Source organism: Parastagonospora nodorum (genome assembly GCF_000146915.1).
Source record: "Parastagonospora nodorum SN15 chromosome Unknown scaffold_11, whole genome shotgun sequence".
Taxonomy (NCBI): Eukaryota; Fungi; Ascomycota; class Dothideomycetes; order Pleosporales; family Phaeosphaeriaceae; genus Parastagonospora; species Parastagonospora nodorum.
In genome coordinates this window covers 545,038-569,920 of record NW_001884559.1, presented here as the reverse complement: position 1 = coordinate 569,920, position 24,883 = coordinate 545,038, and the positions used below count along the sequence as shown (strand labels likewise).

The window sequence follows — 24,883 nt, the reverse complement described above, 5'->3', positions numbered from 1 at the left end:
TGTTCGAGAGCTCAGGTTCTATTCATCAGACTACAGTTCACTATGAAGTTCAGTGAAGGGAAAGAAAGCTTGTGTGTTCATTTGGCGAGCAACGAGCCACTGCGTAGCTTTGACTGTCTCCTTTAAGCTTGGAAGCGCTCTTGTGCTCTAAAGCGGCTTCCTCTGATAGCTTGTTACTGTTGGATGCAGTAGGGAGAGTGGATCCTCGTGAAGTGTATAATCAGTATGGTTGTGTGAGGTTGCTGCGTAGCGCATGCATGACATTACAGTGCTCCAAGCAGCATTACGAGATTGCCATTGCGGAACAAACGTCTCGATTGGTGTATGATGTAGGCGGCAGTACTGAAACACGACCACGGCAATAATTCTGTGAAGCGGAATGAATGATGATCCGACGGTTGAAGAATTACCAATCTTGCCAAGTTCGCACGAATCGAGTCTGGTGAGCCCTTCGTCAGTGCCCGGCTCGGATTTGAGCGCCACCACTAGATTGGCCGAAGTACCATTGCAATAAAGTTTGCTTTTCATGGGAATGAGCGGTATAACGAAAGCCCGATCTGACGATTCCAGAGTCATGCACCCGTGCCTCGCTGATGCCTTCATATCATTTCTCCTTGCCGAAGAAATGTAACTGAAGCCTACTGCGACCGCATGCAGCACGGCAAGGATTGTCACAGCTTTCGTCACACCCCACAGCTGCAAGGCGTAACCCGTAACCGCCGTGCGTGTTCTTGGACCCATGCTCATGGGAGATCTTGAGGATGAATGCTGACCCAGAAACGGCCCAATGTCGGGGCAAGATGGTGCAAATTTATGATTGCGCATGGTGTTTCTTACTGCGCCAGCTGCCTCAGCACGACCTAGAATAATACAGGACGTTGTCATGCACAGGTTTCCGCCCCACAAACCGACATTATGGGTGGTCAGCCACCTGCAGTTCTCGCTTCACTGAGCGCTTAATGGCGCAAGAGCCCCAACACTTTGATCACCGTAGTACTATATCGAGAGTGGACACGAAATATGTCGCTAGGCTGATCGTGTGCAACGGTGGTATCGTCATGGGTTCAATGCAAGGGTCGTGCTTGTGTGCTGTGCCGCTTCAGGCGCGCGCTTAGAGACCACCACCACCACATGGCGTCCCCATCGGTGGCAGCCTTGCTGAGCTGTGGTCGGATCGCCAGAACTCGAAGGGGCTGAGTAGATATATGGTATTGAGGCTGATGCGGCTCACCTCTGCTGAAGCAATCGCGAATGCGCAGTCTTCATAGATCACTTTTCGAGGCTAGTCGCAGTCGGAGCGCCCGTAATGACACTGGAATGGCTTGGGCAAACCCGTGTCCCGGTATTCTGGTCTTCATGACGAGGCGACAGGGTGAGGCAGGCTTTCCCGGCGAATCTACGAGAGCTGAAGGCAACACGGGACAATGGTCCGAGTTTGCTTTCCTCTGGTTTGGTCCGCTTCTAACAGCCAACTTACATGGAATATTGCGGTCGACGTGTTAGAAACTGGCGTTCCGCGTCGTTGGGGTTGGGGTGTATGTGCGGACCAGGTTGCGAGAACAGTGACGCTTCCTGCCGACCCTGCATGCATACACATGCATGAAGTTCTGGTCACATGTTTTTGACGCACCTCATACGTCGGATTTTTATGGCATAGGATCCTTGTTGCAATGTCCTCGGAACCAAATTCGCAAGGGTGATGAACAGAAGGACGAATTTGAAATGCCGGCTTGCCCTTCCGTGCAGTACACGTTTTTGATACAATAACGCCTTTCTTCAGTGGCTTACTCAATTATCTGAATCTTCAAGCAGTCACTGATAGACCAAGGTGCTATGTTGTCAGTGGCGCAGTGGACCCTCGATGCGACCGGGTACGACCTGAGGCTTTCCTCTGATTAGACGCCTGATTTTTCGTGGCTTGGAGAAGGGGGTGTGGAGGGGACATGTGCGTAAGGCTATCTGAGGCTGCAGAAAAGGCCAAATCGCATCTCGGCGAACAAGATTGATCGCGCATGTCCATATCTGCCAGCTGACGATAGCAGTAAATTCATCTTGCGTTGCACAATTGCCATTACTGATGCATAGTGTAGATGAGTACGAAATGCAGCATCCGAGCAGTGCAAGGTAGCTTGCAACGTGACACCTTGCCCCTCAGAATGGTCAGTGATATCAATCTCATACCTAACGGCTGAGAGGACATTGGGCAGTCATGCAGTGCCTAGTGCTTGATCATTATGATCAGAGAGTGTTGGAATTCATTCACCATCACCCATGTGGCCTGTTATCGGCATGATTGAACACCTACTGGCGATTCTCGCTTGCAACGATCTTCCGCAAAGTAACCTTAAGAGATAGGGTCACTCAGCTTGATGGGGCGCTCACTAGATCGCCTCGGGGATTGCAAAGACCGCAATCCCTCAGGGCTGGTCCGGCCGAAGATCGGTGTCTCTGCCTCAAGGTCGTGTGCTAAGCTCGCCAAATGCTGTAGGCTGCACTGAATCTATCCTGGTAATAGAAACAACTCGTTATGTTTCTACAAGAATAACTGTGGGATACTCGCTTATTGACTTCGGCGTTCATTGCTACCTACTAACGAGTGATTTTGCTGTATTTTGACTTTGTCTACCCGCATCAAGCCATCCGTTGTTGCGCCGAGAGGAACACTGCGGCACAGCAAGAGCGGCTTCCGGAACGGTCCATGGCACATATGCATCGTCAAAGTACACGGTGTTGGACTCTGGGTCAGAGCCAATGGGCCTCTCATGAGTGTCAGTGGCAATATGCTGGCCGGGCCATTACTTTGCAAATTAACGCGACCGTATTCTAGTCCTGGTTCTTCCTGCACTCCGGTTGCATCGCATTCCTTACCATAGGTAGCATGGAGTGTTAGGCATCGATGGCTGGATATTCCAAATTGAACTGGCGTAGGCCATGAAGGCTTGCGGGCCGTGTAAGACAGATGCACCGAGGTCCTGCGACGTTAAACATGATTTGCGACAACTGACCGTGTCAGAGTTTTAGGCTGAAAGAAATGAGTTTGGCCTCTGTTGGTGCATTCCGGAAAGTTGCCGCAGTGCCCCTTCCGGCAAATTTAGCGCCTTTCCTTGCATGCTGCAAGGAAGGAGACCAATTACAGCAAATTTGGGGGATGATATACCTTTGCGGCAAGCATGAAGAGTTGATACGGTAGGTACGGGAAAGATGATGCCAACTATGGGTTGTTAGTGCAGGTATGTCGTGCTCTGATGTGGTCCGGCAGTCTCTTCCTTGGGCACTGTCGAGTCATGGCAGTCGCCATAGGGTCACACAAAACTATGCATTTAGTCAAGGCGCCTTAGAAGTGTAGACTGTAGAATGTAATGAGTGTAATGAATATTGATCTACGAAAACCACCACATATATGCCAGTTGCCCGTGAATCTTCTCAGCTACAGTACATGTATCGTGACTGCAGGATGCGGAGCTCTGTAAGATTGATTCGCTGAAAGATATGAGATATGCGGTCCCTCACCACAGCGCTCAGTGTGAGACCATAAAAAGAGCCGCCTGCATTATCGGACCCGTGTAGGTGCAGACAGGAGTGGAGCATCGAAAACTCGCCTGCACCGGTGTATTTGATGATCCAGACAAGCTAACGGCGTTGTTGCAGCTGGCTCGGGTGTATAGGTGCACACTGACATGCTCATGAGCCGAAAGCAAAACCACGAGTTGATTGATGACTTACCTGACAGTGTGTGCAAATTGCTCCATTGCGATCAACCGTTACTCCAACAGGGTGACCGGACTGCAAGTAGTTCTTGCAGTTAAATTTGGGTGCTGCACCCCCCATTGCTCCGGTTGAGCGATTGCCAGAGGGCTGTCCAGGATATTGAGCTCCGCTTCCGGAAGTGCTAGACATCTTGCAAAGTTTTCGTTGGAGAGTCGTTTAAAGTGGATGTATGAGTTGGGTGAGTATGAGTGATTGTACTGGTAGGAGGAGATGATTGAGTTGTGTGGATGGTAAAATGATAGCAAAACTCGTCGGCTTTATAACTTTCGGTGAAGTTGCCTCGACCTCCCAAGTGACCAAGTCCACGAACATGTCTCTGTGCCTCAATCAACCAGGTGCTAGACGAAGAACAACCATTAAACCAGCCCAGTCATTCGTCTGAAGGAATCGGTCACATTGCAGTTTACCGGGGAGCCTTTCGGGAGGCGTCCGGCCAGGCATTCTCTGTAGATTCGGACCAGTGACGCCACACAACGCCTCACGATGGCCACGGAATGAAAACTTCATGGAGTCTAAACGACCGTGCCTCCGCCACACCCGCTGCTCGGATCAGTAGAGATTAGTGCGGGCTAGTAGCGCGACGGCTGAGAGTGGGGTGAAGTGTTGTACTGATCACCGCCACACGGCTGAAAGGGGCGCAATGAGTATCGTCACTAAATCATAACTGGGGCTTCTTTTGGTTCTCTCATTCACTTCTAGGGTGTCAGAAAGCTAGACTACGAGGGCGCCCTTAGCATACTGAGATAACCCCTTCATCAGTTCGCCTCCATGGTATCCTTCCGTCTTCAGCACGGCAGCTACCCCTCCTCAAAGATTTTGCTCTTTGATCATCCATCTTCCCTGGCATTAATGGGGCTATCGGACCTTACTCATCCTTGTCCGCAAAGGCCAAGACTGCATCAGTCCAAGGCAGAAATATCATCGCAGAAGCGCAAGCGCCGGCTACCCGAGTGGCTCGAGGTCGGAACATGGCTAGGCAAACGTCTATCATGCTGAACCCGTCCCGGTAGTCAGGATGCTAAAAAGCCTGATGTCTTTCACTGAGACATTGACACCCCATCCACAGTGAAGGCCACGATCAACAGCGTCTCCGAACTGCCGCGTGATACACCCGAGCAGTTCTATGCCGTCCCATGCCGCATGATCGCTTCACGGGTCATCCAGTGATATTCCCCCGCCATCGTCCGCATCGAAGAACTCCTCCACATCGCTAACAATCTCTATGGCCGAGTCTTTCCGGCTCTCGAGGACACCGACGGCCTTCCATGCAGCCACAGTCTCTGCATTCAGTCTCTTCAAACCCTCGGCGACATCACCAACGTCTTCGCCGCCCACCTTGACCTGACATTTGTACATCTTGTCACCCTCATTGGGCTCGGTATTCATTCCCACGCGCGCATACTGCACACCCTTGTCGACAGCAAGATGACCAAGTCGCTCCTTGGGATGCAGGCAATCTACGCCATTGCACAGTATGTGGTCCAAACAGTCGAGTATCCCGAGACGTCGGACGATCGCCTCGCAAGTGAGAATGTCGCCAAGACTGTCAATGTAGACGGCTCCTATCACACTCTCTACCATGTCGGACAGAAATTTCGGTGGGTCTGTGAGGGCAAACAGATGCCAAGGGAACCTGGCCGCCTCGTTGAGGCCAATGATGATCTCGTCCCTCACTTGTTCGTGTTGTCTCAGCGCATTGTCTCGGTTTGCGTTGAGCGACGGACTTCCAGACCGGAGGAACTGCCAGATTGCTCTCTTTTGACTCTCTGGCCGCATACTGGTCTTGTTGATCGTCTCCTCGTCGATGGTAGTCTCGAACAATCTAAATGCAAGGAAGGATGCATTGACCGTTGCTGTTCTGATGGCATGCATCTTCTGATGAGATAGTTCGGGGCTGTGTGCGTGAAGCCGCTTCGAAATGATGTAATCGAGAACTGCATCGCCGAGGAACTCCAGGCGTTCGTAGGAGCAGTGCACATGGGGGCCCGAGAAGGACGCATGAGTCAGGGCTTCGAGAAGGAGCGGCTTCTTCTTGAACGTGTACCCTATCAGTGTCTCCAAGACATCGAGGCCCATCAAATCAGCTTCAGCCGGTGCTGCCTCATGCAGGATGCTGTTGGCAGCCGGCACAGAAATCCAAGGTTCAAGTGGCAATAGCGTTTGAACGCACAAGACAGCTTTCTCGAACCCACCAACGGTATAACAAGCACCGATGAGTGATTCAATTATGTCAGCAATCAGTTTCGATGATCTCTCTTCCTTTACCGCTGGTCCTGTCTCAGCTAAGAGGTCTCCAGCATAGCGAGGCGCCCACTTCGCGCCAGTAAAGCTCTTCGTAATCATAAAACGGTCCAGTCCGGCAGCTATAGTAGCCCGGGCAAGGAAGCCGTTGCTGACAATTCTTCCTTTTTTCGCAGTGAGGTGGCTCTCTGGCCATTTCGGATTGGCGGCCATGAGGTGTACTGTAGCGATGAATTTTAGGATACAGTCGCCAAGAAATTCCAAGCGCTGATAGTTGTCATTACCATCTGCTGCGGAAGATTTCAGAGCTCTTGTAAGAAGGAGCGAATGCGCTGAATCCAGGGCGACTGGGCCGAGTAGTGTAGTCCTCAGAGTTTCGGCGATAATGGCCATGCCAAATCGATGCAGGATAGATGGCAAAAGCAGTGCGAACACAGAGTATGGAGCAGGCACTGGATCTACTATACAATCCTTTGCTGCCATCTCGTCGGTCTTTGTGTATGCGTCGTTTATGTTCGCGGACTCCAGGACTGGATGGAGAAAGTCGCGCCGCTTGGGCAATTGCATCAGCTGGAGCAACCACAACTGGTTATTCATACTGGTAGACCTCGGTGTGTACTTTCGAGCATCACCTTTCTGATTGACCAAGCCCCATAGTGACCAATCAGAGTTTTGCGCGATAAGCTCTGTTGCCAGGCAAGTGTGCTGTCTCCACTCCGAAAGCCAGATGCGGCTATCGAGGAGACCCGACTCATCGCACGGAGCGACCAGCCATACGAAGTCTCGTCTATTGAGTTCCATTCGGTTATGAAAGACAGAGTACAGTATCTTGTAGGTGACCGACTTCAGTTCCGAGATTTCTTCGTCATTCAAAACTACGTCGTGGAGCCACGAGCTTTCGATCTTCAGTTTTGTAGAGCTATTCCAGTAAAGTAGCAATTCAGGAATGTCGGGGAGGATCTTCGGGGTAAGAAGGATTAAGTGTTTAGGCTTGTCGTCTACCGTGTGCAAAGTAAGACGAGTACGATAGTAGACGTGCGGATTTTGCTGTTGGTGACGAGCAAAGAGCGGCCAAGGATCGAGTGTTGGTGAGACCGGTACCAACGATGGTCGGTGATCTGGTATTTGAAGTTCTGATAACTCATCATCTGCTTCTTGTCTCGCAGGCAACAAATTGTCATTGACCAAGCCAGCCACGTACAGAGCCTTGTACGCCTCGAAAGCCGCGTCTTGCTTGGCCATCTTTTCAGTAGCCCAAGTATCCAAAGCGCAAGCAGTTCTGACTTCAGGATCTACAGTCAAAGGGAGTATTACTCGCGCAGTGATTACGCCGGGCCGTATCTCTGTGAACTCGAATTGCGGTCGATTATCGATGTAGGGTCCAGCTCCCAGTATGGAGCAAAAGTGGTGCAGGTGCTGGGAGGCGTTGTCTAGGGTTAAAAGCGCACTAAGGACATTGTCAGTCGTTTGTCTATTTGCGTCTTTTACCCGCGGTGTCTGGAGTTGAACGTAGGCTCTCACTTACCCAGTACTTTTTACCTCGAAATTTCGATGGCCAGTCTCACTCTGCTGTTCTTTCTCCGTAGCAAGTTTGACCTGCCGCAAATCATCAAGATATGCAGCCTTCATCCCTTCTTCAAGCGACTGCCAGGATTCTGGATCCCGTCTACGACCCGCTTGAGGCACAAATATGACATACTTTGACTCTTCCTTTCTCGCCCGTCCGCGTCGTTGCACAAAGCTCTTCAAGTTCTTAGGACTTTCAAAGCAGACAACGAGGTGACAACTGGACACATCGATGCCTTCTTCGAGAACACTGGTTGCGAGAATGAGATTAAGCTTGCCCGCGCGGAAGTTTTCCAGAGTAGCTTGTTGATTTCGTGGCTCGGAAATTGACGCTATATTTGCCTTTCGTTTGCTGTTTTCCGACTCGCCAACAAAAGTGCCGACTCTTAGTAAATCCCTTGTTTCTGGGTGGATTGCGAGAACTTCTGCAATACAAGCCACCCATACCCGCTGCTCGACGAACACCAGGCAAGTGAATTCAGGGTCATGTTTAGCTTCGGCGACCAGAAACTTGATCAACAGCTGAAGCTTGTGCGACATCGAACCCAAGGACATCGGTGGAATGTCGTGACTGTTCAGGTCGATTGAGGGCAAAGTTCTCAAGATCTCAAGGAGATGTCTCTTTTCATCAGCAGACCAGTCGAGCAACTGGGAGTCCGACATATGAACCATCTTGCTGAACTGTGTTATGCACCCACGAAGATACCAGTCCATAACACTCATCCCAAGCTCCTGTGACATTGCTTCTGCCTTAAGAGCAAGTGATCGGAGTTGATCCCTGCAGTACGTCTTGCCACCAATGAATACTTTGTGTATGTTCTTCGTAACATCGTGGCCTTGCTGTCGCTGCTGAAGGAGCTCTGAAACCCATGGATCTTTCTGGAGGTCGTAGTTGGTGTAGGCGCTCTTCAGAAAAGATAGCATGTTGGATTGCAAGTCCTGTGGTTCTACTGGATAGTCTATCCGCATGAGATGTGGCCGGTGAACATATCGCAGCAACTCTGAGCGATGCAATTTCGGAGTCTTGACGGTGGCACACAGATTCCGCTCAATCTGCCTGATCAATGAGATTGACATCAACAGTTTACGGTTCTGAAATTGCTTACTGGAGATCTTCTGATGTGACTTTGGCTGTCTTGATCGGGCTGGCGCTCAGGCCGAGGATCCTAGGAAGCTCAGTTCCAATCCTGGGCTTGTAAAAATCTGACATGATCCGATGAGCTGGATGCTTTAGACTGCAGTGATGAGCTTCATCAAATATAAGCAAAGATAAGTTGCGCATTTTGACGAAACCATGACTAAGTGCATCGAGAAGTACTTGATGCGTTGACAACACGATGCGAATGTTGAGCAGCACATCATCCCAGACCCCTTGATCCGTCCAGTGGTCAAGGTTATCTTTGCCACTCAGGAGCTGAATACCGTAGCCGGGTAGATTCGATTTGAATACTGCAAATTGCTGTTCACAAAGTGTAACGGTTGGGGCAAGAAACCATACTATCTTGATAAATGAGTTCTGTGTGAATGTAAAATCGGCCTAGGAATTCGTACCTTGTCCGGACGGCAAATCTCCAACTCTGCGCGCGTTCGATCAATAGCTCTGAGCGATGTTAACCTTGTTCGAAACCTTGGATGCCACCTGCGGTGGCGTACCCACATGTGCGTCTTCCCGCTACCCGTGTCCATTACACAAATAATGTTTGATTGCATGCTCTCCTCAACCATCTCCGCCTGGTAGGAACGCAGGCGAAAGGGTGCATCATGGGAATCAGCCATGTGCGTACCCACATCGTTTGCCGGCTGCAGGTTATCTGTGAAGCTTTCCATGAGGTCGCGCGTCTCTTATGATTTCAGCAAAGGCAATCAAGGCCACACTCTTCGTGGGTTTCTATTTTGGCATGCAAGACGCCGCAGCCTTGCGTCCTCAGTGAGCTTCAAGGTGGAGGGTGCCACGAAGGCAGTGCTGATCTGCGCTAACCAGAATTGGCTGCTGAGCCTCGCAATATGCGCAGCCAAAGTGCATCGCAGTCAACGTTGGTGGCGTAAGGAGTTTCAACATTTATTCACAGGATGCAGTTCATAGGCATCTAATGGTTCATTTTCGTAAGTGCTACATAGCTCATCTCATGCATTGTGCTATCTTGAGAACGGCTCGAAGTTCGCACAGTTGATCGAGACCGCCCTGCCGCAGCTCAGTTCGCTATAATCATGTCCATAGACTGCGGATGTCGGTCCACCCGAGACCAGCGTTCTTTACAAGTTCGTCAGATAATCCTCAACCTCCGATGAAGTCAGCTTCCTGAAGCGTGGGCCAACGGCACCCTCGACACCCTCGAAGCCTAGCAACCTGTTCTCTGGCGGGCCGACAATGCCAATCTCGACCGTCTCGCCGTTCATCTCGCCTTCTATCGTCTCCTTGAGCGTGAGCAGGGCGATGTGGATGGCGTCTTCCAGCTCCAGACCTTCGGTGTACCTCTTCTCCAGGAATGTCTTCGCGCTCGTCGCACTCTTGCCGATTGCTGTCGCTTTCCAAGGGAAATAGCTGCCGCTAGGATCGACCTGATACAAGCTAGGTCCGCCCTTGAGAATGCCACCCGTCTTGCCGCTGACTTTCTTCTTCTCCTCGCTTGTCTGCTCCTCACTCTTTCCCTCGGCCTCCGGCTCAATACCATCATCCCACCCTGCGATTAACAAGCTGACGCCGTATGGCCGGACACCACCAGATTGTGTAGCCTCTTGCATCACTCGTGCGACGTCCTGGACTAATATTCTCGTGGGCGGGTACTCGTTGTAGATGCGCTTGTAGCCGGTATGTGAGACCTTGCGAGCCTTGTCGACAAGCACGCGGTAGTCGGGGCCCATGCCAGAGTAGACCATGCCAATGTTAGGTGTTATGAGGCTGATCTTCGATGATGATTGCGAGTCGATGAGCGGCGAGGATGACTTCTTCTCAGTTGCGAGAACAATGCCATTGGTAGCTGTCGTTATCGGTCAATACTGCGTAACTGACCATGTTCGCGATCCAACATACCCTTGATACCGAGTGAGGTAACACCTTGGTTCACGGCGTTCAGAGCATACTCTGTACACCATTAGTTCGGTCTTCTCCCTTCACGTGATTCCTGGCACGAACCTATTTGTACTAGCTTTCCGCTGTAGATTGTTAGCAAAAGGTCTCAAAGCGGTCGCTCGTGGCGCTGTATGTTTACCTGGGCGAGAAAGTGGTGAGCGAGAAGGAATATCTGTCAGCCATGATGGGCTACTGTCTTTTCTTTGTCAAGCAGAGGGTATCGGCAAGCTAATGGAGGGAGAAGAAGAGGAAGAAGGGCTGGTGGGGTTGCAGACGTGGGGATTGAAGCTGTCCGAGCTGTAGCGGTAGCTCCAGGCAATCGATTGACGCGGCTGCACGGACCATCCGTCGGCGATACCTTCCTCCGATGTTCCCCAGCCGATTTGACGTTCAGCTCTTTTGACCGAACCTTCTCGTCCACCTTCCTGCTCTGTCTGCCACAGTGTCTTCTGTAACGCCTATAAAGCTGCGAGGCTGTGTCGGAAACACATCCGATACCCGAATTGCTTATGATGCATTCCCCGCCCGCATGATTGATTGATCACATCACCACTTGTATCTGTGCTTTCATGGTAAGAGTCGGAATCAACTTACTGCGCTTGCGCTCCTAGCACCAACAAACTCACTACACGATGTCATACTCTTCTGGATATCAAACGCCAGGGGGCTGGAGCTGGCCAGATGATCTGCCCAAGAATGAACCTGCACAGCCAGAATCTTCAACCTCGTCCTCGCGCCAGCAGCCAGCAGGCACTTCTAGTGGCGCGAACCCAAGCACAGGATCAGGATCGCGGTCGCGACGCACCCACTGGCCACCTCGACAATGTAGGATTTGCCTTGAAACGGTTCAGCCAACCTTCAACGTTGGATCGGACAGTCTTCCGGGATTTCTGCAGTCGCCCGGAGTCGTGTACCAGGACGAGACCGGCCGTTTGATTCGACCCTGCTTGTGCAAAGGCTCATCCAAATACGTCCACGATGCCTGCCTTCAAGCATGGCGCCATGCAGACCCAGGCTATGGAAAGAGAAATTACTGGCAATGTCCTACTTGCGGTTTCAAATATAGGTTAGCGCGCCTTGGAGCTGGTCGCTTCGTGGGTAGTGTTGGTAAGTCGAACAGACCCGAGATTACCTATCATCTATCGAGCGAGGCTAACACACCTTGCAGCTGCTCAGATCGCGCTCACTGCTCTAATTCTTATTGTGATCATCTTCGTTCTCGGATTTGTAGCCGACCCTATCATTGGGCTCTATGTCGACCCATGGAGCTATATGCCCTGGAACAGCTGGTCAAGACGCAGTCAAGGCTTTTACTTCGAGGAGGATGAGTCAACCACGTGGTACGAGCATTTTGCGAAAGGTTTCGCTAGCATGGGTGTACTTGGCTTCCTCAAGGTCCTGCTAGCGAACCCATTCAATTACTTCCGGTTTGGAAGTGGTGGTGGCAGAGCCAGAACTGGTCGCGACCGAGTCGAGCAAGTCAGCTGGATCATCATTGTAGTTGGAGTAGGCACGTTTCTTGCAGTAGGTCTCCCCATCTCGAGTGTATTTACATGCGCGGTGCTTATGTGATACAGGCTGTATACAAAGGCGTCCGCGTCTGGAGTCGCAGGACCCTTGAGCGAGCCGGCGAAAGAGTCATGGACGTTCAGCACGACGATGAGGACGACGATGAATAGCTGATTTTCAGCAATCAATGTCGATGCCACCCTCAAACTCGTACCGTGAACCGCATGCACTGGCCCATCCGTCCGTCTCTTGGACAAGACCACGCACATTCTTAAATTGCCACAAGTTATTCCTCAATACCGTGTCGATTAGTCTACGTGCGAAGATCAAACCCAGCCCGCTTTTGTCCTTGTCGCTACTTTACGTTTTGTACTGTTCTGACGTCTGGACTTGCGGTTTGCTACTTTGCCTCTGGCATCCCATCATCACCTCGTTTTCAATGCCTGCTTTCGAGCGATGTGCTAGCTTGAGAGTAAGTGTCTGCTCCTTTGGGCGTGGATGCTATGCTTGAGAGTAGGCGCACAATGGCTTGAGCGAGAGGGATGCTGTTGGTACATTCCCCATCGATTGTCAATAATCTGCTGTATGTTAGTGAGACGTGATGATTGTAGACTGCATGGCACCTTTGCAGGCGCACATGTTCTTTCGAGAAAGACGAACGCGTGAGAGCTGTCAGTCCGGGACGAAGAAGTAGTGGTCATGATCAATTCGATGCTACTATGCTGATGATGCGAGACATCACATTCCAAGAAACGCCGCTTATGCCGCTAAATACACAAATGCTAAACTACAACATGATACGCCAAGTCGACGGTGTTCTCATGATAATCTCCCTCTCCATAAACGCTACACAGGGCACTTTGGAATGCCTCGACGGCTGCCAATAGTCTTTCCCTTTCTTCCTCCACACTCCCAATGTCGAAGACAACTTCTTTCCTCGCATGGCCTTGGCCGAAGTGTACTGTCCCAGTTGCATCTTCGCTCCAGTTGGCTTTCAAGCTGTCTTCTAACCCTCTTCTACAGAACGCTAGTAGGTGACTGTGCTGCTCGCCCGCCGTCGTGGTGTGTGCATCGCCTTCGTAGTCTGGGATCGTTTGCGGCTCCATATCTCGTAGTCTCTCCATGACGAACATACTGAAGTCTCTCATGTATGCGACAAGTGGGTGCGTCTTGGTTCCGGTTTGGCTGCATATGTATTCCAAGACTGGTAAGATCACACCCATGGCTCCAAGCATATATGTTGAAGCAGCGAGCACGTATGGTTGTTTAAAATGCGTCGGTGAGTCTGTCAAGTGCTCAGTGCCTCGGATGAAGGCGTGTGCAACCGCAATGATGGAATTCATGATGGTTGAGACGCTGTCTGGTCGGGTGATGCGTAGATCAAAGATCATAGTATCTAGTATTGGCCGCAGACATTGCAATATCGGGTTTGCGATGAGGAATGCGGCACCGGTTGAGAAGGATCTCTCAAGGTAGGACGGGAAGATGCTCTGAAGAAGGACTGAACGAAGCGCTGTCCTGTCCGCGGCTGGAGTCTCATTCGAGCACACGGCCGTGGTAAGCTGGGTCACAAGGTACTGTTGCTGATGATCGGCTGCGGCTTGTTGTGCAACGGTCTGTATGAAGACAGACAGCTGCTTGGATGTGCCTGGCTCCATGGCTTTAGGTGCATACCCACACAGACGGCCTACAACATATGTGGGGTCTTTTGATGGTAACGGGAATGCGACCGAGTCTGTGAAGAATGGGATCACTGGACAGATGTCCCCAGTGTACTGCTTGAGAAATTGCACAATCTTCTGGACGAAGTCCACGTATGCTCCGGTTACTGTGGCGCCTTGCTGAAGCTGTAGGTAGTTGCCCTTCATCCTCATCATGAATTCCTGCAACATTGTTGTGTAAGCCCTACGCACTTCTGACACTTGTGCCATGGATTCGACCGCTGTTAAGTGTAGCTCGTCTCGCATGTTTGACAAGATACTCGAGATAAGGGCAAGACGCCGTGATCGCAGAGTATCGGAAGTGATGTCCCAGTTACCACTGATGGGGTCGCAAAAAAACGGGAGGTTTTTCATCAGCGGGTTGGCCTTGTCGACTGTGACGATAGCATGTAGGAGGCGGTGTTGAAACCTGAGCATCGACTCCCGGTCTACTAATGAAAGCAGCAGTGCATTGTTGAAGTCATGCTGGTGGTGCTCATAGGCCATGCGGTCGCTATCAGCGAGACGAGCGAGGAAGTACGGGGCGAATTTGCGACTTTGTTCAGTCTGTCGCAATTGCTGCCATGACTTTTGACTGAACGAATCCAGAAAATATGACCATGATCTCGCTCCAGTTGTCACTTGTACTTGAGCGAAGAGGCTCCAAGTATCCACACAATCCAGAAGTAGATTGTCGTCTGGTGACATCTCTGCGCCAAAGGCGTTGGACAACAGATGCCATAACGGGCTTTGTATGAAATCAAGGCCTTTGTGCTGGGGTGCAGCTATGTCATTGTGCTGCTCCAGATCGTCCAGGTCGTCCATGTCAGGAAAATCACCATAATCTTGACTATCCTCACTCGCCGTCTGGCTCTCTTTGTGGGTCGTAGTGGACTTCTGTAATCTCAAAAATTTCTGCAGCAATGCAAGGACATCCCTGATTACGTTGACAAGACGGCCGTCTTCGAGGTGAGGCAGCTCCAGTAACTGCATAACATCGGAGTTAACGAGGAATACGCCCAGGGTAGTCTGGTCAGCCGCAGACTGCATGGCTTTTTGCATTCCTTGAATACAGTCGCGCAGGGTGGCGATGACTTGCTCTTGGTTACGCTCCATTGTCTGGCGCACCATCACTGTAGACACATCTGTCGTTCCGTCCAGCGCCCCAGACTTAATATAGTCATCGGCTTCACTTTTGGCGAGTCGATACTGCTTTAGCGTCTGATGCATGATGTCCTTGTGCCAGAGCGCAAACGGCTTGGCCGCCTCATAAAGCTCAGCAGTGGATAATTGGTAGGCTGTAAGGTTGGCCCAAGCACGAACGTTAACCCTGCAGGCCTCGCGATGAGAGGTTTCGTGGCTCACAAGCCCTCGGATCAGTTCAAGTTTAGGTCGACAAGGGGGAGGGGCAGCCCAGTATAGCGTGCAAAGAAGGTCGTGGTGATTTCGTAACGCAGCAAGGCTCTCTTCGTCAAGAGGCTGGTCCTTGGGGTAGCTTCGACCGTGGTTTGGTATTGTGCGGAAGACAAAACTGCGTATCTTCTTCTCAGCATAACTCTTCCTCATACCATAGAGACCCAGCATAAGACATTTCAGAGCGACGTGGAATGAACACTCATTCACATCCAGAGATAAGGGCTGTTCGGCTGTAGCATGATCGAAAAATGTTACCGATCCACTGGTCGATTCCCGATGAAGCTGTTTAAGGCCGTTCCTTCCAAAAAAGTCGAAAACAACGTTCAGCATCTGTTCCGGTTTTCGCCAATGCCAGAATTTGATCAATCTGTGGCACCTTGCCAGACTGGCACGAACATAATCATTGAGCGAGCTACCGTGCTTTCGGTAACTGCTTTGGTATAGCTCAAACAGACGTCTCAATATAGTGCTGATGCAAGTCCAGTTGTCCAAAGAAAAACTCTCTCTTCGACTTCTCACGGGAATACCGGAGACATCCACCTCAATGAATGGAACCAGGGAGAACAGCGTAGCCCATGCAGTTTCAAAGACGGTGACGTTCGTGACGGTAAGCGGCTGGAGCGAGTTCTTGACTGACAATATCTCAGAAACTCTTTTGCTTGTGTAGTGCTAACGTTTCCAAAGCGTGGCATGCAGGATCACCACACCTTTCCACGACCGCATCTTTCTCTCGCACACCATTCTGTCTCACATCGGTGTCGTTTGTTTTTGTTCGAAGTGATTCCCCCGAGATCGGATGCGTTAGAAAACGGATAATGTGGCGAATATGGCAAGCTGAAGATTTTTATTCTGGGCTAGGCGGCGTGTTTCCAACAACAGGTGCTGATCTACAACAGTGTTTTGGGCAATGAGACTCGTTTGGACGCTCAAGACGAGCAGGAAGATCATGGCTCGAAGACTACTGTTCACAACATCTGAACCAGATCCATTGTGGATGATGTTGTGATGTAAGACAGAGACCTGATCGAACAAGGTGAAGAGTACTTGCTGCATTTTCACCACGAAAGACCTTCGATCTACAGGATCGGAGAAGCTCAGATTTGTGGAGACATAACTCGTCATTGAACGCACGAATTGTGCCAGGTTACGCAGAACTTCTCGTTGAGACATACATCCTTCTTCCGCAGATCGCGCGAGGTCGGAGTCCAACGGTGCTGTGATACTCCTCACAAGATTGGCGAGCGCGGAGCTCGTTTCGTCGTTCCAGGGTCCACACCGTACAGACAGCCCAGAATGCGTGATGGTGCAGTATCCAGCAAGATCATCCAGATTTCTGCTATCAGCTTGAGCTACCGATAATGCACGTCGAAGATCTTCCGACCCAACGAGGGTGGAAGAATGGAAGTAGGTGTCAGCTTGGAGAGGTACCACATCGAAGGTAGTGGGATATCGAGTGCCAAAAGGACCCAGGCCACGGAGAATAGCCGGTCCTTCCTCTGATGCAGCTTCGTGCGAGCGATTGTGGACTTGATTGAAAAGTACTTCTTGGACTGCTTGCTCGCTGGGTTGACGAAATTCTCGTGCATCGACATCCACCCGTTGAGCCTGTAATTTCTTTCGAGTGAGACGCTTTCTGGAAGGTGGAACTGGTTCTCTCTCACGCTCGATTCGCTGTTCTCCAATGTCCTTCGCTGATGGAAGTGGGGGCAATACAGCGTCATCATCCGCTAGAAATCTTGCCAGTTGGGGATTCATGTAAACATGGTTACCAGGACCTTGGCCAGCAGTCGGGCGATCCGCATGGCGCAAGCCTTTTTCAAAAGCGATTTTACGATGTCCATGTCCAAAAACTTGCTCGTCGCCTTCTAGTTGGCCAACCCTGAAGGGTGGTCGAGCTGTATGGGCGGATCGCTGCAGGATCGTGTTCGATCTGGGCGCTGACTTGATCCGTTTGGAAGGGTTTGATGCTTGCGTTGAAGTCCGCTGGAACATGGCCAATGTCAATGGTCTTGTTGTGAGCCTCTGACTAGTTGAGATCCTAATCGTATCCAAATCCTTGCCTGGTGATGTTCGGTTTTGCGTACTTCCCTGGGCATGTTGTTGGTTGTCGCTCCTGTCTGCCAGTGGGGACCGCACATTCTCAAGTTTTCGGGGTGCAACTTTTGCATTCGGTCTCAGACCACCCTTGCGCCACTGTTGGAGAGTCGCATTTGCTTCCTCGGTGTCGCGTGAATTATGTAATCGGACCTGTTTCATCCAGGGACTTTGGCGAGCTAGATCTGGTCTGCGAAGAGCCTGCCGCCTAGCCAGTCGCAGGAATTGTGGCATACTGCCATCATCTTTTGACGATGACATATCCACATCGACAACGCTTAGAGCTGGTGGAGGTGTGCGCCGTGTATGCTTTGATCTGCCGTTATGCTGTTTCTTCCTTGGCTGTATAGAATGTGAAAGTCTTGCAGTGCCATTCGCCGCTTTTCGTCTCTTGGCTGCTGTGAAGGCGTCTGTGAGTTTGCTTTGCCTTTTTCTCTTGCTTCCAGTGCCGCCCATAGTGAAGAGAGGCAAAGGATCGTTCTCCATGTTATCTGAATCATATTCAGCATATCTGCGGTCCAATTCTGCAGCTAGCGCTCTCGCATCATCCACAGACGTCCGTACATCTCGTGTAAATTTGTAAATTTGAGCTTGACGCTCGTCGCCTGATCCATCAGAAATTAGCACGACGTCTTTTGCTGGCATGTTCTGGGTAGATTGCCGTCCTCCAGACACGTTTCGCTTGATAATCCTCTGGGCAACGCCACGCTGGGGTTCAGGGTCTGGAGATAGTTCAGAGAGCTGACGTGCTCGTTCCCGCTCTCTTGCCTGTGCTTGCAGTCGCTCCTGCGCTTGTTGATCAAATCGTAACCAGGAAGCAGGTAGAACCCCTTTTATCTTTCTGCTCACTTGCCTCAATTCGTGATCGCTTTTCTCTGCTTCGCTTGATGAAGAATCTGACTCTGAGGAACTTAGGTCACTGAGGATGATCCTTGCGGGTCGGCGCAGCTCACTATCTGCTTGTGCTGTACCTCGCGGAATGCGGTCAACATCAGAGTCTGGCATTTGTGGAGGTTCATCCTGGAAGATCGAAGACGTGGACGGTGTGGGCAGGTTCTGAGTAGTGGCCGCTGTAGTAAATTTGCCAAAGTTCCGTCCGGAATGTTGCCCCAGCAAGTGAGGACTACTCGAATAAGGTGGTGAATTTGGTGGGATTGACCAGATGTCGTGACGTGCAGCCTCATCGTCAAATATGTTTGTTGGGGCGGCTGCAGCTTGTGTCGAGCTAACGTTGAGTCTCCTCCTCTTGGTCGCATTTGGAAGATGGAGCTGAGTTGCAGGTAGCTTGCGTCGTGTTAGGTCGGAGACGGGGCGTCTAGTTGAACTTATATCGGACTTGTCTGCTCGAGGCTTACGTGGCGCGGGCGTAGACACCGGTATTTCAACTTCAGGCGGGCTACTGTCAGGTGTTGCATTCGGGTCAAAGTCCTTCTCTTGTGTCTCTGTATTTTGTGGCGCTACTCTTTGCTCAGGAGACCTCGGCCTAGGTACCGGTTTCAACCCTCTACTCTGAACTTCCCTCCGGTACAGCTCACCCTCTAGAGCGTAAGGATGTAATTGAATAGGCTTGCGCTGGCGGAATTCGCGTCTCGCCTCCTCCTCGTAAAGGTGCCTCTGCAATGCAGTGGAACTTGGTATGACGACCTGAACGGCAGTCCTACGATGAGGCTGAGGTACCAGAAAACCAGGTTCTGGAGACTCCAAGTCGCTGGGTGGATCCGAGAGAGGCTCATCGTCGGAGTCTTCCGATAGTGGCTCGACCCCAAATGCGTCCAGAATGTTGGGAGGCCTGTCTGTCCTGGTATCATTTGGCGTGGGACTGTTCACTTCAGTTACAAGTCTGCTTTGTACATGTGGAGATCTCAGAGCATTGTCTTGCTGTTGTGCTCCTAATGGTGGAAAGGTATCGTCCAAGAGTGGTGCCTCTAACAATTGCGACGGAGCAACTCGGCGGTGCTTCTGAGGCCTTGGACTTGGTGAACCTTGTAGAGGATCGGGGCTGTCTGTCGGTTCCCTTGTGGAGTGGTACGTTGCGGCAGGCGTCAATGGAGAAGCTGTGGGTCGGCTGGGCGAGAGACGTCTTGTTGCTGGACTTGCGTGTTCAACTTTGCCCGTCCCTTGCAAAGAAATTGAGTCCCCGTTCGTCTCCTGCTCTCTAGTTTCTGTTGCCCTTATGGAATCATTTTCCACACTGTCCGCTTCTTCTCCCTGTGAGGCAGAACCATCGACGCGCTCGACGCGTCGATTCAAGGAAGCATCTCGCTTCGAACCCTGGCTCTCGAGCTGAGAGTCTTCCTCCTCCTCATCCGAGTCCTGGACAAATCCTTTCTGGCGCCATTTGGACATTTGGCCGCGTCTGCATGTCGGTGTACAGTACGATGGTGGCGGGGTGAGGTTGTTGGTTGACCGCATATGCTCGAAGGCTTGACGCGTCGACCCGTGCAGCCTACTAGCGCGAAATGGAGCGGAAGTGCGCCGACGACTTTTCTGTGTTCTCAATTATGTCATACACCTCACCCCAACACTTACTGCACAATTGAGAGTGCACGTTGAGTCAAAGTCACAAGATGGCAGGCCGAATATTGCCACTCGCTCTAGCGGTAGTTGCGGGAGTCTCAATTAGTGTTGCTACGTTTGGAGAGGAGTTGAAGGAGCAAAGGCGGAAGAGGCTTCAAGAGGAATATGAACGGTATACACGCTCCGGTAAATCCCTTTCACTCCATCACTCACACTCTCATTAGCGAAGTCGCCGCTCATGCTGCTTTGACCGGCCAAAGTCGTACACCTATACCGTCGACCACAATTCCGCCTCCATCGCCTCATCAAATACCCGTGCAGCAAGAAGTAGTGAAAGAAGACGCAAAAGCTTCATCTTCAGAAGCAACGTCTTCGTGGTCGTCGATGATTGGGCTGTGGGCCTGGAAGGAGGGCGCGAAGGAAAATGCGGCACCAGAAGGACATCAGACATCAGCTCCAGCACAGAGCCCCGCAGAGGCGAAGCCAGGCAAGCCCTGAACAAGTATACGAATGTTTACAGATTCAGCCTCCGTCCTAGATCCTCCCAGCGCCCCCGTCGCAATGGATCTAGACGTTTCAACTCCTCGAGCCAGGCGCCCATATCCCTCGTAGTCACAGAACCTGTCCCTGCGTCTACCTCTATATACGCCTCCGCTAGCCTCAGCAAGCCCTCGTATATCCACTTGCAGTCCGACTCGTCCTCCAATATCTCCTTGATATATTCAATTTCATGCTCATAGTACTTCTGGCGCTCGCCGTTGGTCAGGTCATGGACAATAAGTTGGTGTGGTGGACAGGATGGTGATAAGGTGGACAGCAGATACTGGTGGTAGAACCAGATAGACTGGTCGAATGGATCGGTGTTGATGGCTTCGCACATAAGGGACAGCTCTTTGCCAAGGAAAATGCGGCGTGCCTTCGCATCGGCATTGCGCTCTTTGAGGATCTCAGGAATGAGTTGGCTGCGGTTATGCCAGGCCGAGAAGTTGGACAGGTTGGTCTTGATCAGCTTGGTTGTGTACTCGAATTCTGACTCGGCTAGGCTGTAAGTCTGGTTTGCGGAAGCTGTGGACAGGCGTTCGATTTGCGAGACAACGAAACGCCTATAGCCCCAAGCATGAAAATTACGGCTGTCGGCGTGCAACATCTTGTTGATCAATTGCAGTTCACCGGACCAAAGCTTGTACGCAGCTTCTTCACCCATGGCAGATTCTGCCCTGCGCAGAAGCCAGTCTCTGTGATTCCATATCCAATAGCACTTGGGAAACTTGCGCAGCAGTCCGAAGGTCAGCTGCAAGTCGCCCTGTACAAGATCATCTGGTGGCTGTGGCGAATCTTCCGCTGATAGGAGGGCATTTAGCACTCGTCTCCGGTGGTTCCATATGGTGTAGTACTCGGGGTTCTCGTTTAATAGCTTCGTGACATGACCGAGTACTTCAACGGTATACTGCTTCTCCGTGATCTGAACGATATTAGTATCAGCTCATGCATGTAATTGAAAGCGAGCAACGCTACCTTTGTGTTTACCAGATCCACCAGATCTTTGTACTGAGCAATCTGCTGAAGCTCTTTTTGCCGCGCTTCTTCGGATCGTACCACTGGACCTGAGCCGCGCGCTACACCATGCTACTCTACATCAGCATTCCTGGCCCTGTGTGTGTACCGTAAAGTCGTATGCTTACACTTGCCATGGTCGCAGCTTTAGTGTCGTGGTTTGTCACTACCCAACGCTGTACCTGCAGCATCGGAGAAACATTGCCCCACTACGCGTCGCGTCACTTCCTGCACGTCATTCGCCGAGGAAGGTCGACACACCAACACACCTGCACGTATCCTACGCTTCACACACCCTAGATGATCATACTCTCCATTGCTATACTAACCCAGCAGTAATAACAGACACGGCAGACGTTCGACCAGATTCTATCACCACACGTCTCCGCTCCTATTCGAGTCGTTGACACTTGCGCGGCTCGACATGTGCTGAAGCTTTTCCCGGCTCACCACTAATCTCGAGAGCAAGCCATCATGAGCGATAGTGATGATGAAACATCTTCATATCGTTCTGGTTTCGTCACTCCGCCTCTGTCACCCTCGAAGACGGTCGACACCGAGGGCTGGTTCTCACCTAGAACTCCAGGGTCTCCTCGCAAGATCCGCAGCTGTTTACTCTCTCGCAATATCTGTGCCGATGAACAATCTCCTTTCTTCACTCCTCCGGCTTCTCCTACGAAGTCAAAGTCTACTTTCCATCTTGGCGCTCTTACCGTTCCAGAGCTGCCTCGTACTACGGATAGATCAATCCCGATAACTGCTGACAATGATTCACCTACCAAGCGGTGCACACGCTCCTATATCAGCCGATCGTCATCGCCTAGCTCTTCGACGTCCGCTCGTATGAACTCTCTTTCATCGCCCAGTTCAATCCTACATCCCCACGAGAACTCTGAAGTCTTCAGCGTAGCAGACCCTGTTGCTCCGAACACAGAACGATGGCTAGAACCAATACGCAGAACCTCATATCGGACCGTATCAGATAGCATTACGGCGGAGGCGACTAGACCATGCTCGTTCAATCATGATCAAGACGTGGTCATTCCGTCCCTGCAAAGTCAAGCACCGCATATTACAATCAAAGACATCACGGACAAACAGAGCCTGTCCATGACAAATCTACGTCGTTTGCCTCATCGCTCGTCAAGCTCACCTTTGAGACCAAGTCAATGGGCAATACGTGGTGGCCTGTCGCAATCGCCTCGCAGAGGTCAAGCATTCACGCCGGACCGCTACATTGCATGTCGTCGTCCGCCCGCTGTTACGCGCGAAAGCTTCGAATTGAACAAGCCCGACCAGCGTAGGGAGGCGGACCAAGCGGATCGTGGTAGCCGACCAACTGTGGATCCTTTCAGTCGAAGACTGCGTAGGAGCGGACGTTTGAACGACGAGCTGAATGGCCTCAGAGAAGCACACTCTCTTCTCAACCGAAGAGTCAGTGCACGGCGGAGGAACACTAGTCTACTCCAAAGGCGCAATTTTCAAACGACTGGCGCCCGCCAAATTAGCGCTGGTGCTGTCTGGAACGTAGGAGGGCCATCTGCTGTAAGCGACACGGTAACTGCAGTTTCGACTGGCAGAAACGGCGTGTTAGGGAGCGGTACCAACGCGCCACTCTATACATCCACCTTCCTCAACCGTGCAGATCCTGAGGCCGAACTCGCAGCGTACGAGCGCCGTCTTGCCCTAGCACTTGACGTCGACCAGACGGACCGCATCTTACAACACTCCCCGTTGCCCACTGCAATGTGCAAGTCCATGCAAAATGAAATGGCAAAACATGCTAAACCTGCCTGGCGTGATGGTGCTTGGATCAAGGATGGTGTCATTTTGAGTTTGTCAACTTGCGCATCAATAGTATACTTCTGGGTCTTGCTGACTATACAATAAAGCTCCACGACAGTCTCGACAAGGCCTACAAAGACCAGTGCCCATTTTGCCGTTCAGATATGTTGCTTAGCCTCTTCGTCCATGAAATGCTAATGCTTGTGTACAGTGCTAGATGCTCCTCAGCTACGAGACGATTATTACTGCACCTTGCTTGCCTATTCCACTACTGCCAAATGTCTCGCTGTTGGTCTAGGGAATTTTGTGCACCTGTGGTCTGAAAGATCCGGCGTAGATACTCCCCAGTCTCTCAATGCCATTCCAACAGGGTCTGTTCTAGATGTACGGCATGTCACATCACTGGACTTCTCTTCTGCACAGGGTGGTCAAGCCATTCTCGCTGTTGGGCGAGCTGACGGTCGAATAACTCTCTGGAGTCCATTTGATTCTGAACCACGCTTCGATGCTATTCAGCCGAAACCAGTATCATGTGTCTCGTGGCGACCCACAACCATTCAACGTCCGTCACTTCGTGATCGGGCAATGACCGTGACCACAGAAGAGCTGATCATCGGGGATGAGGTCGGACATATTTACTTTTACAGCATTGAATGGCCGTCCGAGGACCAGAGTGCCCTGTTTGGCTGGCATGGTGCAATGACACTACTTGCACGCATGGTCATCCACACTCAGCAAATCTGCGGACTTGCTTGGGCTGCCGACGGCGAGTTGTTCGCCAGTGGTGGCAACGACAACAACTGTTTCCTTTTTGAAACTAAAAAAGTATTGCGTGTCGAAAGCAATAGCGGGAATCCACCAGTCGACCTCGATGTGCGCCAAGGTCCAAGTGGTGAAGCCATCTATACCGTCGCCGATCGTTCTGGCCCTGTCCTTCACTTGCAACACACGACCGCACGGCACACGTGGACCCTCAACGCAGCTGTCAAGGCCATGGCATTCTGCCCGTGGCAGCGCGGGTTACTTGCTGTCGGAGGCGGGTCAAACGACCGGTGTATCCACTTCTATCACACAAGATCCGGCACCTGTCTCGCGACCATTGACTGTGCTGCCCAAGTCACAAGTCTCGTGTGGTCTCAAACACGACGCGAGATTGCAGCGACTTTCGGATTCGCACAGCCCGAGCATCCATATCGTATCGCCGTTTTCGCTTGGCCGAGCTGCGAGCAAGTCGTCTCGGTGCCGTGGTGGGACGAGAATCGAGCCTTGTGCGCGGTGGCATATCCTGGCGGTCCGACGAGTCCACCTACAAATGACGATGGTCGAGATGGTAGTACGGCGAGGAGGGAAGAAGGATGTATCGTGGTTGCGGCGAGCGACATGGCGATCCGCTTCCATGAGATCTGGGGTGACAAGCGAGGCAACGCTGGCGTAGCAGGGTACGTTTGGATGTGGAACAGCAGGGTTGCTTGGGAGGCAGCTATTTTTTCTGATGGGATTGTATGGGTATCTCGCAGGTATGCTATTGTGGTTCAGAATTAAGGTGGGGAATCAGGGAAGGTAGGTATTCTTTGAGTAACACCCAGTGATATTGGTTTCAGAACGTGGTCACCATGTGATGAAGCAGAGTGCTTTCGTGCAAAAGAGATGAAAGTCACGGGCA

General features: G+C 51.5%; 9 protein-coding genes across 9 annotated transcripts; 3 read left to right on the top strand and 6 right to left on the bottom strand.

The window, feature by feature from the left end:
• Positions 1-2,344: 2,344 nt before the first annotated feature.
• Positions 2,345-2,933, bottom strand: SNOG_07544 (hypothetical protein; the record flags this gene model as incomplete). The annotated part of the gene is made up of 3 exons (XM_001797827.1): positions 2,345-2,500; positions 2,595-2,757; positions 2,869-2,933. The coding sequence occupies 3 exons, from the start codon at positions 2,931-2,933 to the stop codon at positions 2,345-2,347; spliced, it is 384 nt and encodes a 127-aa protein (XP_001797879.1).
• A 490-nt stretch (positions 2,934-3,423) lies between these two features.
• SNOG_07543 (hypothetical protein) lies at positions 3,424-3,897 on the bottom strand (the record flags this gene model as incomplete). The annotated part of the gene is made up of 2 exons (XM_001797826.1): positions 3,424-3,630; positions 3,724-3,897. 2 exons carry the CDS (start codon positions 3,895-3,897, stop codon positions 3,424-3,426), a joined length of 381 nt encoding a protein of 126 aa, XP_001797878.1.
• A 1,020-nt stretch (positions 3,898-4,917) lies between these two features.
• On the bottom strand, positions 4,918-8,499 carry SNOG_07542 (hypothetical protein; the record flags this gene model as incomplete). Its single annotated transcript, XM_001797825.1, has 3 exons — positions 4,918-6,928; positions 7,211-7,288; positions 7,535-8,499. 3 exons carry the CDS (start codon positions 8,497-8,499, stop codon positions 4,918-4,920), a joined length of 3,054 nt encoding a protein of 1,017 aa, XP_001797877.1.
• Positions 8,500-9,828: 1,329 nt separating this feature from the next.
• Positions 9,829-10,452, bottom strand: SNOG_07541 (hypothetical protein; the record flags this gene model as incomplete). Its single annotated transcript, XM_001797824.1, has 1 exon — positions 9,829-10,452. The coding sequence occupies one exon, from the start codon at positions 10,450-10,452 to the stop codon at positions 9,829-9,831; it is 624 nt and encodes a 207-aa protein (XP_001797876.1).
• Positions 10,453-11,277: 825 nt separating this feature from the next.
• SNOG_07540 (hypothetical protein) lies at positions 11,278-12,324 on the top strand (the record flags this gene model as incomplete). Its single annotated transcript, XM_001797823.1, has 3 exons — positions 11,278-11,752; positions 11,814-12,169; positions 12,223-12,324. 3 exons carry the CDS (start codon positions 11,278-11,280, stop codon positions 12,322-12,324), a joined length of 933 nt encoding a protein of 310 aa, XP_001797875.1.
• A 612-nt stretch (positions 12,325-12,936) lies between these two features.
• Positions 12,937-15,438, bottom strand: SNOG_07539 (hypothetical protein; the record flags this gene model as incomplete). Its single annotated transcript, XM_001797822.1, has 2 exons — positions 12,937-15,152; positions 15,312-15,438. The coding sequence occupies 2 exons, from the start codon at positions 15,436-15,438 to the stop codon at positions 12,937-12,939; spliced, it is 2,343 nt and encodes a 780-aa protein (XP_001797874.1).
• A 4,493-nt stretch (positions 15,439-19,931) lies between these two features.
• On the top strand, positions 19,932-20,379 carry SNOG_07538 (hypothetical protein; the record flags this gene model as incomplete). Its single annotated transcript, XM_001797821.1, has 2 exons — positions 19,932-20,053; positions 20,106-20,379. 2 exons carry the CDS (start codon positions 19,932-19,934, stop codon positions 20,377-20,379), a joined length of 396 nt encoding a protein of 131 aa, XP_001797873.1.
• A 16-nt stretch (positions 20,380-20,395) lies between these two features.
• Positions 20,396-21,085, bottom strand: SNOG_07537 (hypothetical protein; the record flags this gene model as incomplete). Its single annotated transcript, XM_001797820.1, has 1 exon — positions 20,396-21,085. One exon carries the CDS (start codon positions 21,083-21,085, stop codon positions 20,396-20,398), a length of 690 nt encoding a protein of 229 aa, XP_001797872.1.
• Positions 21,086-21,909: 824 nt separating this feature from the next.
• On the top strand, positions 21,910-24,784 carry SNOG_07536 (hypothetical protein; the record flags this gene model as incomplete). The annotated part of the gene is made up of 3 exons (XM_001797819.1): positions 21,910-23,257; positions 23,432-24,659; positions 24,757-24,784. The coding sequence occupies 3 exons, from the start codon at positions 21,910-21,912 to the stop codon at positions 24,782-24,784; spliced, it is 2,604 nt and encodes an 867-aa protein (XP_001797871.1).
• Positions 24,785-24,883: the final 99 nt, after the last annotated feature.